At 47.8% G+C, this 14,168-nt stretch overlaps 1 protein-coding gene across 1 annotated transcript in view; it reads right to left on the reverse strand.

Moving 5' to 3' along the window:
- Positions 1-12,581, reverse strand: part of BCAS1 (brain enriched myelin associated protein 1) — a 95,841-nt gene extending 83,260 nt beyond the window's left edge. The window contains exons 1-2 of the mRNA XM_035025644.1: positions 12,322-12,581; positions 10,939-10,979 (exon numbers count right to left, since the gene is read on the reverse strand). Coding sequence (XP_034881535.1) covers positions 10,939-10,979; positions 12,322-12,581 — 301 coding nt within the window. The remainder of the gene's footprint in view (positions 1-10,938; positions 10,980-12,321) is intronic.
- Positions 12,582-14,168: the final 1,587 nt, after the last annotated feature.

Consider the following 14,168-nt stretch of genomic DNA (forward strand, 5'->3'; position numbering starts at 1 on the left):
GATTCAACAAATACATACTGGGTACCAACTCTAGCTTATGCCGTGCCAGGCACGAGGCTTATGGCTGTGCATTCAACAGACTAGGCCCCCTGACTTCACAGGGCTAAAGTCTGGTGGGTAGATAATAAACAAGACAATAAATCCATCAGACAGGCCAATTCTGATAGTTCAAGGCAGTATGGTACAATGATTAGGAGCCCAGAGCCCGAGCAAGACAACCTGGCCTTGAACCCTCTCTCTGCTTCTCCTTGCTGTGTGTCCTTGTGTGAGTTAATTAGGCTCTCTGTGCCTCACAGGCCTGCTATAAGGATTCAATGATTGATGCTTGTAAAATGGTAAAAACAATGGGAGGCTCGGTATAAGTAATATCTAAGTGCTTGTTAAACCCAGTGGTTTAGGCAATGAACAAAAGTAAATTGGTAAAAAACCAAGGCCAGGCTAGGGCGCAGGAGGCAGAAGTTCTGGAATGAAGTAACAATGGATCCAGACTGGGAGGGCAAAACAGAATATTTAGCTTCTGTGTCCCTTCCCCAATACACTGTAAGCATCATGAGGCCAGGTCTGTCTGTCTTTACCTGCGGTGGTATCTTCTATTCTCACTGCGGTGTTTGAATTTATCAGGTGCTAATTATCAGTTATTGGTGGGAAGGAGGGACTTAATCATTGATAATTACGCCTCCCCTCACCTGCACTGAGCTAGGCGTCTGCCCACATCGTTACTAAGCCTCTCGAGAGCCTTGCTTTAATAATAATGATAAAAGTCAACAATTATTCAGCACATTCTCAGTTCCCAGCACTGGTTCCCAAGCATGCTCCCTGTGTCGGCTTATTGAACCCCACAGCACCCCTGTAAAACGGGTGTTGTGATCATCTCATTCTAGATATGAGGAAGTTGAGGCTGAATTACTTTCCAAAGGTCACCCAGGTAATGATGGCAGAAGCAAGATTCAACAGGCTGCCTAGGCTCCTAACCACTGGAATGTTCTGCGTATTATTACCTCCCCTTCGAAAGGAGGGAATCAGGTCCCCAAAACTCACCCAGGAGAGACATCCAGGAAATACAGAGTGAGAGTCTGACTCAGAGGATGCCTGGTCTCAGAAGTAGGGCTCTTTCAGACATTCCAGAGCCCTGCTGCCTTGAGACCTAAAAGTTTCTTTTTCACACACACAAATAATGTATGTTTGAGGAGCCTCGGGCTCATCAGCTCTGGTAGCTTTCAGAATAAAAACCAGGACTTCTGATTTCTGGTTAAAGCAGCCCTTGCGTCTCCAAGGATTACCCCGGGCTTCTGGCCGACGGTATAAAGTTTCATGCCCTGGTAACAGACGCACTGAGTCATCAGAAATTTCAGAGGCCAGAAAAGGGTCATAGATCTTACCCCTTGCTCTCTCAGGGGAATTTGATCAATAACAGGATCTGGGGATTTTATGTGTTTTCTAATCATACGAGGTAATAAAGCTGAGCACTTGCTAACACATACAGGGCACTGGTTATTTTGCAAGACTTCCTATTTATAAAATAGACCATCACTTCCATCTATAAACGGGCATCATGAATATAATATTGAATCTTCAAGACTGGGGTGGGCAAACAACAGCTGTGGGCCAAATCCAGCCCACTGCCTATTTCGGTGTGGCCGGTGAGCTAAGAACAGGCTTTACATTTATAAATGGTTGGAAAAAAAATCAGAAGAAGAGTCATAGATTGTGACACAGGAAGACTCTATGCACTCCGAATTTTGGTATCTATAAGTAAAATTCTATGGGGTGATAGCCACGCCCATTCATTCACGTCTTGTCAACATGGGGCTGTTTTCATGTTACAAACGCAGAGTTGCAGAATTGCAACAGAGACTAGATGGTCTAAAAAGTCTGGCCTTTTCCAGAATGTTTATCACCTGCTGCTGGAGATCACCCTGAGTGATATATACCTAGCTTGCGAATAAGAGGATTGAGGGAGCTGAGAGACAAAGTGTTGGCGGTAGTTAGAATGACCAGGATTTGAACCCACTGTGTATAAAAATAAAGATGACAGCTCTAACAACCACAGTGACGACAAAATAGTGACAACAACAACCAAATTGGCGAGTGATTACCATGTGTTGAGAAACTATTCGAGGGGCTTTACTTAGAGTAAGCTCATTGACTCCTTGTAGCATAATCAGCAAGGCAAGGGTACCATTATTTCAATTTTACAGACAAGGAAACTGAGGTTAGTAGGCGCAATGCCTTGACCAAGGCCACTCACAAGGATAGACACACAGAAGATTATGTCACCACCTGAGCCCAGCTTTTTACAAAATTAAAAAATGAGTCAACCATGGGTTTGCAAACTTTTCAAGCTCTTCTTATTCAGTTCGGATTCAGTCCAATTTGGGGGGGCTACTTTCAAAAAATGTTTGAGGTCATGAAAAATCTTCGGGCTGCAAGAAGTGTGATGTGAGCAGGCAGGAGAACTTTTCATCCCACAGAGCTGGGGCTCCTCCGTCTTCCTGAAAACTGCGGATTTGAAGTAGCCTCTTGGCAAATTCAGGGCCAAGTGGACGGAAAGAAGGACACTGCATTCGCCCGTCTTTTGCAGGGATAACCTGGATTCAGAGAATATTGCTTCCCACCAGCAGTTAGAACACAGGTGTTGTGAAATGGTTCCTGCTCTTCCTTCAGATTTTATATAAAGAGCAGGATTTACATGGGACAAAAACAAAAGGTTCCTGCCACCTATCGGCCATTGTCAGTATCGGCAGAAATGAATACAGTCAGCCTCCAGGGCGAGGTCAGACTGTTTGGGGAGGTCAAGGGGAACAATTTCACATTTAGCAATTACAGCTTCTGTTAAAAGTTGGCTCAAGCATGGAAAGTCCTCCCCTGCCCTAAAGATAGTACAGCTAATAAAACAATCATGATAATCACATCTGATGTGTAGGGAGAGTGAGCCATGTGCCAGCCCAGTGCTGAACGATGTAGATAGAGAGCCACGTAGCACGTAGGGTAAGGATGAGAATGATCCAGGGCAAGTTACCAAGCCTCGATGGGCCTCGGTTTCCTCTTCTGTAAAATGGGGATAACAAGGGCGCCTGGGTGGCTCAGTCAGTCAAGCGTCTGCCTTAAGCTCAGGTCATGATCCCGGGGTCCTGGGATGGAGCCCTGCATCCCACTGGGTTCCGTGCTTAGCAGGGGTCTGCTTCTCCCTCTCCCTCTCCCCCTCCTTCCCTCTTATGTTCTCTCTCTCTCTCAAATAAATAAAATCTTTTTAAAAAATTTTAAGAATGTGGATGACAACAGCACCCACCTTAGGTGGTTGTTGCAAGAATTAAATGAGTTACTATATGCAAGGTGCAGGGAAGAGAGCCGGGCACACGGTGGGCACCATACAAGGGGTAGCCATGATTAGGGTTGTCAACTTTATTCTCACGCAGATTTGCAGGCAGTTTCCCCCAAAGCTCCCTGATAGTGAGAATCAGCTGAGGAACACGGTATCACCTCTGAGTCCCAACATTCTCTCACCAAAAAGTTGGGCTGGAGCCCTGGATCTGTATTTTTAGTAAATGCACAGGGGAGTCTCATAATCAGGCACATATGGAGAATACCATGATGGTGAGCATCAGTCCGGGCTGTCCTGGGAAAGAAGGCGTTCGGAGGTGCAGGACTTTCATGCTAAAACTAGGAAAGTCCTCCCCCCAGTCCACCCCCCCCTCCCAGGGCAAACTAGGATGAGCTGATCTCTCTAAAACCCAGCTCAAGGACTCTGGGAGGCAAGGCCTCTTTACCCCCAGTTAAAGGATGGCAAAACTGAGGCTCAAGATGGTTCAGACAATAATTCCTGTCTGTGATGGGGTTTTCTCCGGTGTCCAACAAATGAGAAAAAATAATCAGACAAGGAGTTTTTCCATTAAGAAAGCTATATTCATTTGAAAGAGCCAGTTTTTATTTTGAAAACAAACAAACAAAAAAACAAAGAAAAAAACAAAAACAAATTTGAAGGGGATGCTCTTTCTTTCATGAACCAATGGTGTTAGTTGTTTTGTTTTTAATGACCTATTCTGACATTAAACACCAGCTATGCCATATGGCGGGGCGTTTTGTTTTTGAAATTAGACTCATGTTTGAGGCCTTAGCATTTTGAGAACATGGGGTCAGTCTCTGTGAGGGGTCGTTCGGATAGAAAGAGTTTTTACTTCTCCACCTCCGGCTGTGTCCTTGAGGCCATAATCAGTGAATGCAGGAGAGATGGGGGTGGGGGGTGGATTTAAATCCCTGTGCCCAGGCCCCAGCTGGACCGGGTCCCTCAGATTTTCCAGGGTGGGGCCCGAGGCACCAGTACGTTTTCAAGATCTCCAGGTGACCTCTGTGACAGCTGGGCCGCTCTTTTGGATATTTTGGGGTGCACGAGCTTCCCCTGGGCCAGGGACCTCTCCCAGCTGCTGCCTACCCTGATACACAGAACATGGATTCTCAGAAGGAGGAAGGGCCTCTGCCTTTGGGCCCCATAATCATTGTCTGCCCAGGCATCTGGAAACCTCCCCAACCATGTCAGGGCCGTCTTTGTGGGGCCTCTGTGTTGTCAGCCTGCAAATGCCGGGAAGCCGGGGTCTCCAGCTGTCCTTCCCCGAGAATGGGTGTGCAGGGCCCGCTGGCTCCAGCCAGCCTCACCCTTCCAGGTGACTGTGGAGACTGAGGAACACAGGTCCCCTGGGAGGAGGGAGAGGGCAGCCTGCGTTGGGAGCAATCTCTCTCTCCTGCTTGTCTGGGCACTTCCACCTCACCCTGAGAAAAAGAACTCTGGCGTGAGCCAGGCCTCCATAAATCCCACAGTTGTGAAGCTTTGGGCAAGGCACTGGGCCCACTGAATGGATTTTTTTCCTGTGGCGAATGACAGTATCCCTAGCGATGGCAGCAGTAACCAGGTTTGGAGAGTTTTCTACGGGCTGCGCACTCCTGATCTGCATGTGTGGACTTGCCCTGGTCCCTGCAACAGTCCTCTGGGTTAAACACTGTTCTTCCCTCAATTTTCTGCTGAGAAACTGAGGACAGAGAGGCTGTGGCACTTACCCAGCGGCTCTTGCTCATCACAGTTTTGCAGGGAAGGTTCGATGAGGGACGTGTGTGTCCTGTATGGAGCCAGCCCCCGACACGTGCGAGAGAGAGAGGTACACACCCAAAGTCTGGGATGTTTGGCCCTAATTCTTGGACTGTATATTTTATATTTTGGATCTTGTGATATTTCTTAGTGAGTTACATTATTCTGTTAAAATGTTTTCTTGGGATGCCTGGGTGGCTCCATGGATTAAGCATCCGACTCTTGATTTTGGCTCAGGTGATGATGTCAGGGTTGTGAGTTCGAGTCCCATGTCGGGCTCTGTGCTGGGCGTGGAGTCTGCTTAAGATTCTCTCTCTCCCTCTCCCTCTGCCACACTCACACTCACACTTGTTCTCACTCTCTCTCAAAGAAACAATATGTTCTCTTAGGAATACGCTTCTCTTTGTTTCTTATTCACAATAACTTGAAAGCAGTGTTTTCGGAACTGGGGACTATATTACCCTCCAGGAGACATTTCTGATGGTCCCAACTCAGGGTAAGGGGGCTGCTGCTGGTGCCCAGTGAGTGGAGACCAGAGACACTGCTGAACATCATGCAGGGCCCAGGACAGCCCCCATCAGAGAATGATCTGGCCCCAAATGTCACCAGAGTGGAGGTTGAGGGATCCTGCTCTGGGGGCCGGCCTTAGTAGTTTTCTTCTCACGCTTATGGCCCAGCGTCCCCTAGTGACCTACGTTTCTGAGGAGCTGGCTGGGGATCTAGTCCCTGGTGGTGAAACAGAGTAAACTCTGTCCTGGCTCACACCAGCTGTGGGCATTAGCTTCGGCTCCTAGTCTGTGAGGGTGAGGGGTGGAGAAAGGATCATGGAAGGCTCATCCTTATCGCTCTCACGTGAAGATAAAAAGAGTGCAGTCCACATCGTGTTTAGCCCAGTGGCTGGTGTGCAGCAGTTAAGGACTAAAGATTAGCCATTATAATAAGGGCCAAATAAAATGTGCTGTACCTTCGTAATAATAATACCTAGTATTTCTACAGTGCCTGCTCCATGCTGGACCCTGCTCTGAGTGCTTTCTTATATGGACATATCACGTCCTCACAAGAACGCCACAAGGCACGTGTTTATATTATACCATTTTACAGATGCAGAACCTGCCCGCAGGGAGCCTACGTTCCTCTATGGACTGAACTGCTTCTCCCTCCAAATTCGCCTGGTGAAGCCCTAACTGCCACTGTGTCCGGAGACAGGGTCTCTAAGGAGGTAATTACGGTTAGAGGAGGTTAGCGGGGTGGGGCCCCGATCTCAGAGGATTAGCGTCTTTGGAAGAGGAGACACTGAGAGAGCTTGCTCATTCTCCACCATGTGAGGACACAGCAAGAGAGCCAGGAAGAGAGGTCCGCCAGGACCTTCATCATGGGCTTCCAGCCTCCGGAGCTGTGAGAAAATACGTATTTGTTGTTTAAGTCACCCAGTCTATGGCATTTTTTGTTATGGGAGCACGAGCTGACTAATACAGGTTATCTGCTGGTAAGTCAGTAACTCAGGCTTTAACCCTTGGCAGCCTGGTGCTGCAGTTCAAACTCTTAACTTTCCTTTTTTTTTTTTAAGGTTTTATTTATTTATTTGAGAGAGAGAGCACGAGCAGGGGGGAGGGGTAGGGCAAGAGGGAGAAAGAGCCTCAAGCACACTCAGTGCTGAGTATGGAGCTCACTGTGGGGCTTGATCTCATGACCCTGAGATCACAACCTAAGCCGATACCAAGAGTTGGTCACTTAACCGACTGAGCCACCCAGGCACCCCTTACTCTCTCTTTCTTACATGTCCTCTGCCATGTAAGTTATGCCTTTATTTTATTAAATATTTCTATGTAATGTAATACACCATAGAATATAAAATACTGCATATCTGTTTGTGCAATAAGAAATTAAAATCATAACCAGTCAAGGAATGTGGTCTGATCTAAAGTCAATGCACAGTTGAGGAGGAATGTACAACTGAAGGGTCATCAACAATCTTTGCAAAGATTTAGCACCAGGGCTTGGCAGTAGTCAGGCGAGAAAATGTTAGTCCTTCCTAATACTATTTATTTATCTTATGAATGTTGTGATCCCATTAGCTCTGTGGTCTGTTCCCCGGGTGAATTAGCCACCCTAGAATTTGTCATCGAATTCCTCCCTCCTCTTTTATACCAGTGATTAGTGTTCATGTCACCTCCTTGTAGTTAGAAGTTAACAACAAGCCCTCCTCAGGGAACAGATTCAACGTAAACACAGGACAAGCTGCCCCGGAGAAAGCATTTCTGAAGCTGCCTTCCAGCAAGGAGTTAAACGACTGTCAAATGGAAAGGGGAGGTTCTTGAACAGTGGAATGGCGACAGGATTAGTCACCAAGTAAGCAGAAACACCTTTGATCAATGCCATGGAATGTAGGCGAGCTGTGGGTCCTCCTTACCACCCAGTTGAGGGCCTTGCCAACATAGCCATCTGGTACACCTGGCAGAGCAAACTCTCTGCCCCCCAACTCCAAAGGCAAGATAAAAATGAGTAAAGAGACCAGACCTGCTCTGCCAGGTCCCATGACCTGCATCTCCCTGAGGGCCTCCATGTACAGTGGGACAGGCTGCCTCCTGCACAAGGGGGCATATGAGGACTGAATTGTGCTCCCCAAGCCCTGTGCCCTAGAATGGACCGTGTGGGCCCAGGGGAAGAGGTACTCTTGTCAAAATCGCACCGGGTGTTTCAGGAATGCTCGGTAGTTGCGGTCTTGCTGTGGGAACAGTCAGTTATGTGTGTATAAATGGCTGATGTGCCTAGAAGGCTTAGAGCTTACTATCTTATTCTTAGTGTTTCACCGAACAGCTTTCAGCTAATAGTGTAGTAGGTAGCATTATCTGAAGGCTTACTCGGAGTCAGGCAGGGCCAGGAGAGGCACCAGGTGCAAAATGCAAGGAGGCATTCCTCTCCGGTTTGGGCAGGGGCCGAATCTGCACTTGGGAATCTGCACGTCCCCTCCTCCAGGCCTGGATTTTGCCTTCAGGTGCCTTGTTTGCTTCACCCTAGTCCAGCCCTGGGGCCAGGAACGTTACTTTCATTGTCTCTGTTTTTCTTTACTGCACCCCATGATTCCCCCCACTACACAGATAAAGAAACTGAGGCTCAGGGATGCATTCCCCTCACCTCTAGAATGCAAACCCCATGAGGACAGGTGCCTTGCTTGTTTAATGGATGTTGGTGATTAAATACATAAAGTAGAGTAACTTCTATCCCCTCCAGATCAGAAAGCTCTAAAGAGGCAGAGCTGGGGTCAAGCCTGGCTCCAGTGACTCAGGCTGTCACATCCTTAACTATTCCCAGTGCTGGGCAGTGGTGAGAGGAGCTGCCAGCTGCGCAATAATCAGCAAATGTGTCACTCCCGCAGGACAGATGAGCCCGCGTGGAGCGGAGTCCTCGACCCTCCCCCGCCGAGTCTGTTCTGTCACTCCGTGTGAACATCTGCTGTTGTGGGAAACCAGCCAGGATGGGTCCTGACGGGCTGCTTGCTCTCCAAAAGCACATGCCTTCTCGGTAAAAAGACAACCAACCGTTCCTGAGTTTCAGAAATCTTGGGAAGAAAGAATCCTCCATGCCTGGGGACTTGGGCTTGTTCTCCTCACTCCCCCTTAAAATAGAAGTAACTTGAGCACACTCCTCTCTTGGCTTATTTTGGGGGCAAAGCAGGACATGTACACCCCAGGCCTGAAGCCAGTGGTGTCCCAGCAAGCCCCCCGCAGACGGTGGGGTGAATCAGTCACTCGCCCTGGTGCAAAATTTAAGGGGACGCCCGAAAACTCAAGCCTTCGAGACGAAGAATGTATTTTAACACAACATTTTAAAAAAACACAGTGATGCCGTTACTGATCCTATCTTTACTTAACCTGCTATTTTGTACATCGTGGATGTTTTGGCATTATTTTTACATTTTTAAATACTGCTTTAAAATATCATTTATCTTGGGGCGCCTGGGTGGCTCAGTCGGTTAAGCATCTATTTATTGATTTCGGCTCAGGTCATGATCTCAGGGTTGTGAGATCGAGCCCTGTGTCGGGTTTCATGCTGGGCGTGGTGCCTGCTAAAGATTCTCTCTCTCCTTCTCCTTCTGCCCCTACCCCCCCCCAATATATATATAATTTATCTTAATGACTGAGTCTCTTGGTGTCTCTTAAATTCTGTACACCGCTGTGTGCGCCTCACTCACTTCACTGGAATCCCGAATGGATTGGATCTCAGCTCCCTTCTTTGAGACCTGGAAGGAGCTCCCCTCACAACATTGATGAAGAGCATGGGTGTCTCACGCAGTGAGTCTCAGCCCTCACAGAGTTTGCTTGGATCTCGACACTGCAACTGTGCTCATTTTACGGAGGAGGAAATGAAGCTCAGAGAGACGAAGCAACCCACCCAGGGGCACCCAGCCAGCCCGTGGCCTCTGGCCCCAGGGCACCCACCCTGTAATCACCCTGACTCTTTAAGGCAGGAAGGAGTTTCAGAGGGCAATGCCGACTTCTGGAGCCCTGCAGCTGGGATTTGAATCCAGCACCTACCTCGAAGGATGGTTTTGAATGTTAAATAAGACAATTTATGTAAAGAACCAGATGCACACAGGGAATCCTTCTCCCTGTCTCCTCCACATCCTTAGATCATGCCCCTTGGCACAGACTCAAAGTCAGCTTTACTATGGGGGTTTCTAGTCCTGACAGTGGTCCCCAAATCACTTAGCATACCCCTTTGGTGACTTTTTACCCCAAGTCTTGCACTTGAAATGGCTCTCAATGTTTCCGTGCAAATTGGAGCTATTTCTGTTGCTTCGTACCTGACACTGCCTACATGGTCATATAATCCTTCTATAACCCATTTAGGTAAGGCTTTCTTTGGATCCATTTCACAGACAGTGAAACTGAGGCTCACACATACCCAAGGCCACACAGCGAATCAGTGGCAGAGCTGGGGTCGAACTCAATCTTCTGATGCCCAGCGTCTATATTTCACTGCCTGCCACAAACAACAAGCCTAATCTGGAAGTAGTTACCTGTCGAGCCCCTGGTGGGAGTGTCTTCAGTCCCCTGGAGTCACCTGGAGCTGCTCCTGCTCAGGGTGCCTTGTCTCCAGCTGGTGCTGCCCAGTGCTAGGCAGTCGACTGAGTCCGGCTCCCTGCCCTTTGCTTCTTCCTCTGAAGCCTGCTGGCTGAATACACAGAGCAGGGCAAACACCAGTCTGGGTGGGGCCCTCCTCTCTAATATCGTCCTATAGAAGCAGGTTCTCTTCCTAGATGTGGGGGCTGTTCTCACCTCTCCAATCAAAACCGAGCACCTGATTTCTCTCGCACTAATGCCTCCCTGGAACTCCAGGCATCCTGTCCAGTCCCCTCACCCACTGCATCTGCTCAGGTTGACCTGGGTCGCTGATTCCCTTCCCCAGTAACCACGGGCCATGGTCAGAGCAGGGAGAACACGTTCTGTAGGGTTTTGCAGTTCTCCCTGCCTTTCACCTTCATGTATTCTAGAACCTCCACCACCGCCTAGCCACCTAATTGGAAGGAACTAGCACCCACTGCACCGCCCCCAGTCACAGAAACATCACTCCCAAAGGGCTTTGGACCCCAGAAAGCAGGTAATCTAAGGGTGGCTTATTGCTCTGAAGACGGAGGATGGCACTGGAAGGGCATTCTTTTTCCCCGCAGGCTAGAAATTCAAGACAGCCTGCTGAATTTATTTAATTTCAGCAGGGATATTTATTAAAGTGTCTCACAAGGACATATATAATACAAGATGGGAGCATCCATTAAAAATAACAAAGGAAGTTAGAAAAATAAGAGTGGGTGCATCAGTGGGTGCATTCAGGATCAGAGATAAATATGCATGTGGATTTACCAGCTTGCTGTGATGGCTTCACAGATGTGGCTTTGAGCTCCCTAACAGCCAATGCAAAAAGAGAAACATGGCAAATACTACTCAGTGTTCTTGAGAAAACTTGTAGGAGAAATGCAAACTACTAATTATTGTGGCTTGATTCATTAATGTGCTCACCCAAGCGCCCATCATGAATACTCGCTGAGCACCAGGCTATATATAGCCCTGGGCTTAGAATGGGGAGGAACAGAAGCCCTGTCCCCGCACCACCCTCCCCGGGCTCATTGGAATTGAACACAGAGTCCTACAAATAAGCATAGAATTACAGAGTGTGATCCTCGTCATGAAACAAAGCCAAGGCTGCTAAGAGAGAGAAACAGGGAGAGCCAGAGAAAGCCCCTTTCAGAAAGCAACATTTCAGGGACAGACATACTATTTAAGCAGATAGTGAATTCACAATTGCACACCCCACAATGTGGGCTGTAAACTCAATTCTAGCAAGGCGCTCTATCTTTAACTCTGGAATGTAATAAAACCAATTATTAAGCATCTGCCACGCACACATACCGTGCCAACGTAATTATAGAGGCAGTCTGGCCCGGAGGCTCAAGAGCTTGGGCTCCAGGCCTGGGTTCGGATCGTGACTCTGACTGGAGGGCTGTGTGGTGGTGGGCAGCCACTTTGCCCCCGTCTCTGTTGCCCCCAAAACTTGGCTGTGAGCAGCTTTGTGTTTACTTTGTGCTTATCTCTGTACCCCCGATCCTAGCGCTCTGCCAAACAAGATGGCCGCCTTCCTGCCACAGAGTAAGTGCTTGACAAGTGCTTCTTGTCTGGACCAGCTCATTCCTAGTAGTTGTGACAATAACTGCTATGTGGATGGCATTTTACTCTTTGGGGGTATGAGCGACTCAGGCCATTAAGGATCACCCTCCAGGTGGGACACCTAACTGCGTGTCTGGCATATTGTGGGCTTGCGTGGAGGTTAACTTAGTAACAGTGGAACAGGACTGCCTCTGTGATGGGCAGGAGCAGTGCAAAAGGAAAATGCAGAACCCCTTGTTCTAAAAGCAGTGGAAAGTACTGTTCGAGGTGCTAAAATGGGGCTCAGTCGGTTGAGCGTCTGCCTTCGGCTCAGGTCATGATCCCAGGCTCCTGGGATCGAGCCCCCCGTCGGCTCCCTTCTCAGCAGGAAGCCTGCTTCTCCCTCTGCCTCTGCTGCTCCCCTCGCTTGTGCTCGCTCTCTGTCAGATAAATAAATAAAATCTAAAAATATATATATAAAGCATTTCCATTTCTCCATAGTCTCTCTCTCTCTCTCTCGGCTTCTTAGGTATTTCATTTGCTATTCAAAGTTGTTCTAAGTAAGGAAAAAATAAAATGTTTAATTATTCACGTGAATTTTACCATTCATCCGTATACTGTGCAGTGCTGGTGTTAAATGCAATGCATTCACGGGCAGAATCCCGGGAATCACACAACTCGTATTTTGTAGCTTGTACGAGCGAGCGTATGTATTTCGTTCTTACTAAAAGTATATGGCATGCAAACATAGTCAGTGATGTTTTCTTCACTTCTAGGTACTCGCACATTCGACCAACACTCTCCAGCTTGAGTTTGTTGATGAGTAAGGAAGGGTTAAAAGGAAAAGCCGTGGATTGCCCCATCTCTCCCTTTCTGTGACATCATTTTCAGCCCATTGGCTGTTATAGGGAGGTGACATGAGGAAGAAAGGCTAGGACAGAGTTCTTTTGTTGTTCGTGTTTTCAAGAATGTGTTGCTTGCTTTGTGCATTTGAAACGATCTCCGATTTGGATAGAAAGCATGACTTCTCAGGGCTGTCAGCGTCCCTACACACTCACCTACTTTGTACTTGCATCGAGGCTGGCTGGTCACCCACCCACCGTAGGTCCTCTAGGATTCTCTGTCTGTGGGGCACCATGAATGCTATGTGCGAATGGGATGCAATGGACAGTGGGCGTGTGCATCGTGCATGTCTTCTCTGCTCACAGATATGCCTCAGGGACCATCAACTTTTTAAAAAGACTCTCCTTTTTTTCGGAGCACTCATACCCCTCCCATGCACAGCCTCTGCTGTTACCAACATTCCCCACCAGAGCAGGGCATCTGTTACAACTGATGAACCTACGTGGACACATCATAATCACCCCAAGTCCGTAGTTTACATTAGAGTTCACTCTGGGTGTTATGCATTCTATGGGACTGGGCAAATATATAATGACACGGATTTTCTCTTGTATCCTACAGAATAACACCACTGCCCGAAAGATCCTCTGTACTCTGCTTATGCATCCCTCCTCTCCCCGACCCTGGAAACCATTAATTTTTTTTAACGTCCCATCCTTTTGCCTGTTTCAGTGTCATATAATTGGGCTCATATAAGATGGAGCCTTTTCAGACTGGCTTCCCTCACTTTGTGATCTACGTTTAAGTTTCCTCCATGACTTTTCATGGCTGGATAGCTTGTTTCTTCTTAGTGCTGATTAATATAATAATAACAGTATTCACCTGCTGAGGATGTCTTGATTATTCTCAAGTGTTGGCAATTGTGAACAAAGCTGCTATAAACATCCATGTGCAGGTGTTTTGTGGACATACATTTTCAACTCCTTTGGGCAAACACCAAGGAACACAAATGCTGGACCCTCTGGTCAGAGCGTGTTTTGTTTTATAAGAAGTCACCAAATTGTCTTGCAGAGCATCTGCACCATTTTGCTTTCCCACCAGGAGCGAGCAAGCGAGCGAGCGAGCGAGCGTTCCTGTTGCTCCATATCCTCGCTTGCATGGGGCATCACCAGGGTGCTGGGTCTGGCTGTTCTAATAGGTCATCCCCTCAGATTTTGTTTCCCCAACACAAGTTCAAAGATAAAATCATTCAGAATTTCAAAATGGTGACCACAGAGCATTCAACCAAGCTCAGGGCCCTGACTGGAGGGAGGTAGCAATGAGTCCTCAGAAGTACGAACGTTTTGGTGAAACAATTCACTTCCTAGTGTCCACCCCACAGGTGCTCACTAAGAAAAGCGTTTTTCTCAGCCGTACATTAGGTGGTGTTCAGAACATCAACATCTCCTGACTCAGTTTGCCTCTTAATCTTCTTGCTTTACAATCTCCACCCCTCTTCAAATACTGACAAACTCATGAAGTACTGCTTTCCCGGAATCTGGATTGCAGTCGGTCGCTCTGTCACAAAGGGTCCCCTGGAAATCTGAATCCTCTCCACCATCCTTCCC

This window comes from Mirounga leonina, unplaced genomic scaffold (assembly GCF_011800145.1).
Source record: "Mirounga leonina isolate KUSES-001 unplaced genomic scaffold, KU_Mleo_1.0 Mir_195, whole genome shotgun sequence".
Lineage (NCBI taxonomy): Eukaryota > Metazoa > Chordata > Mammalia > Carnivora > Phocidae > Mirounga > Mirounga leonina.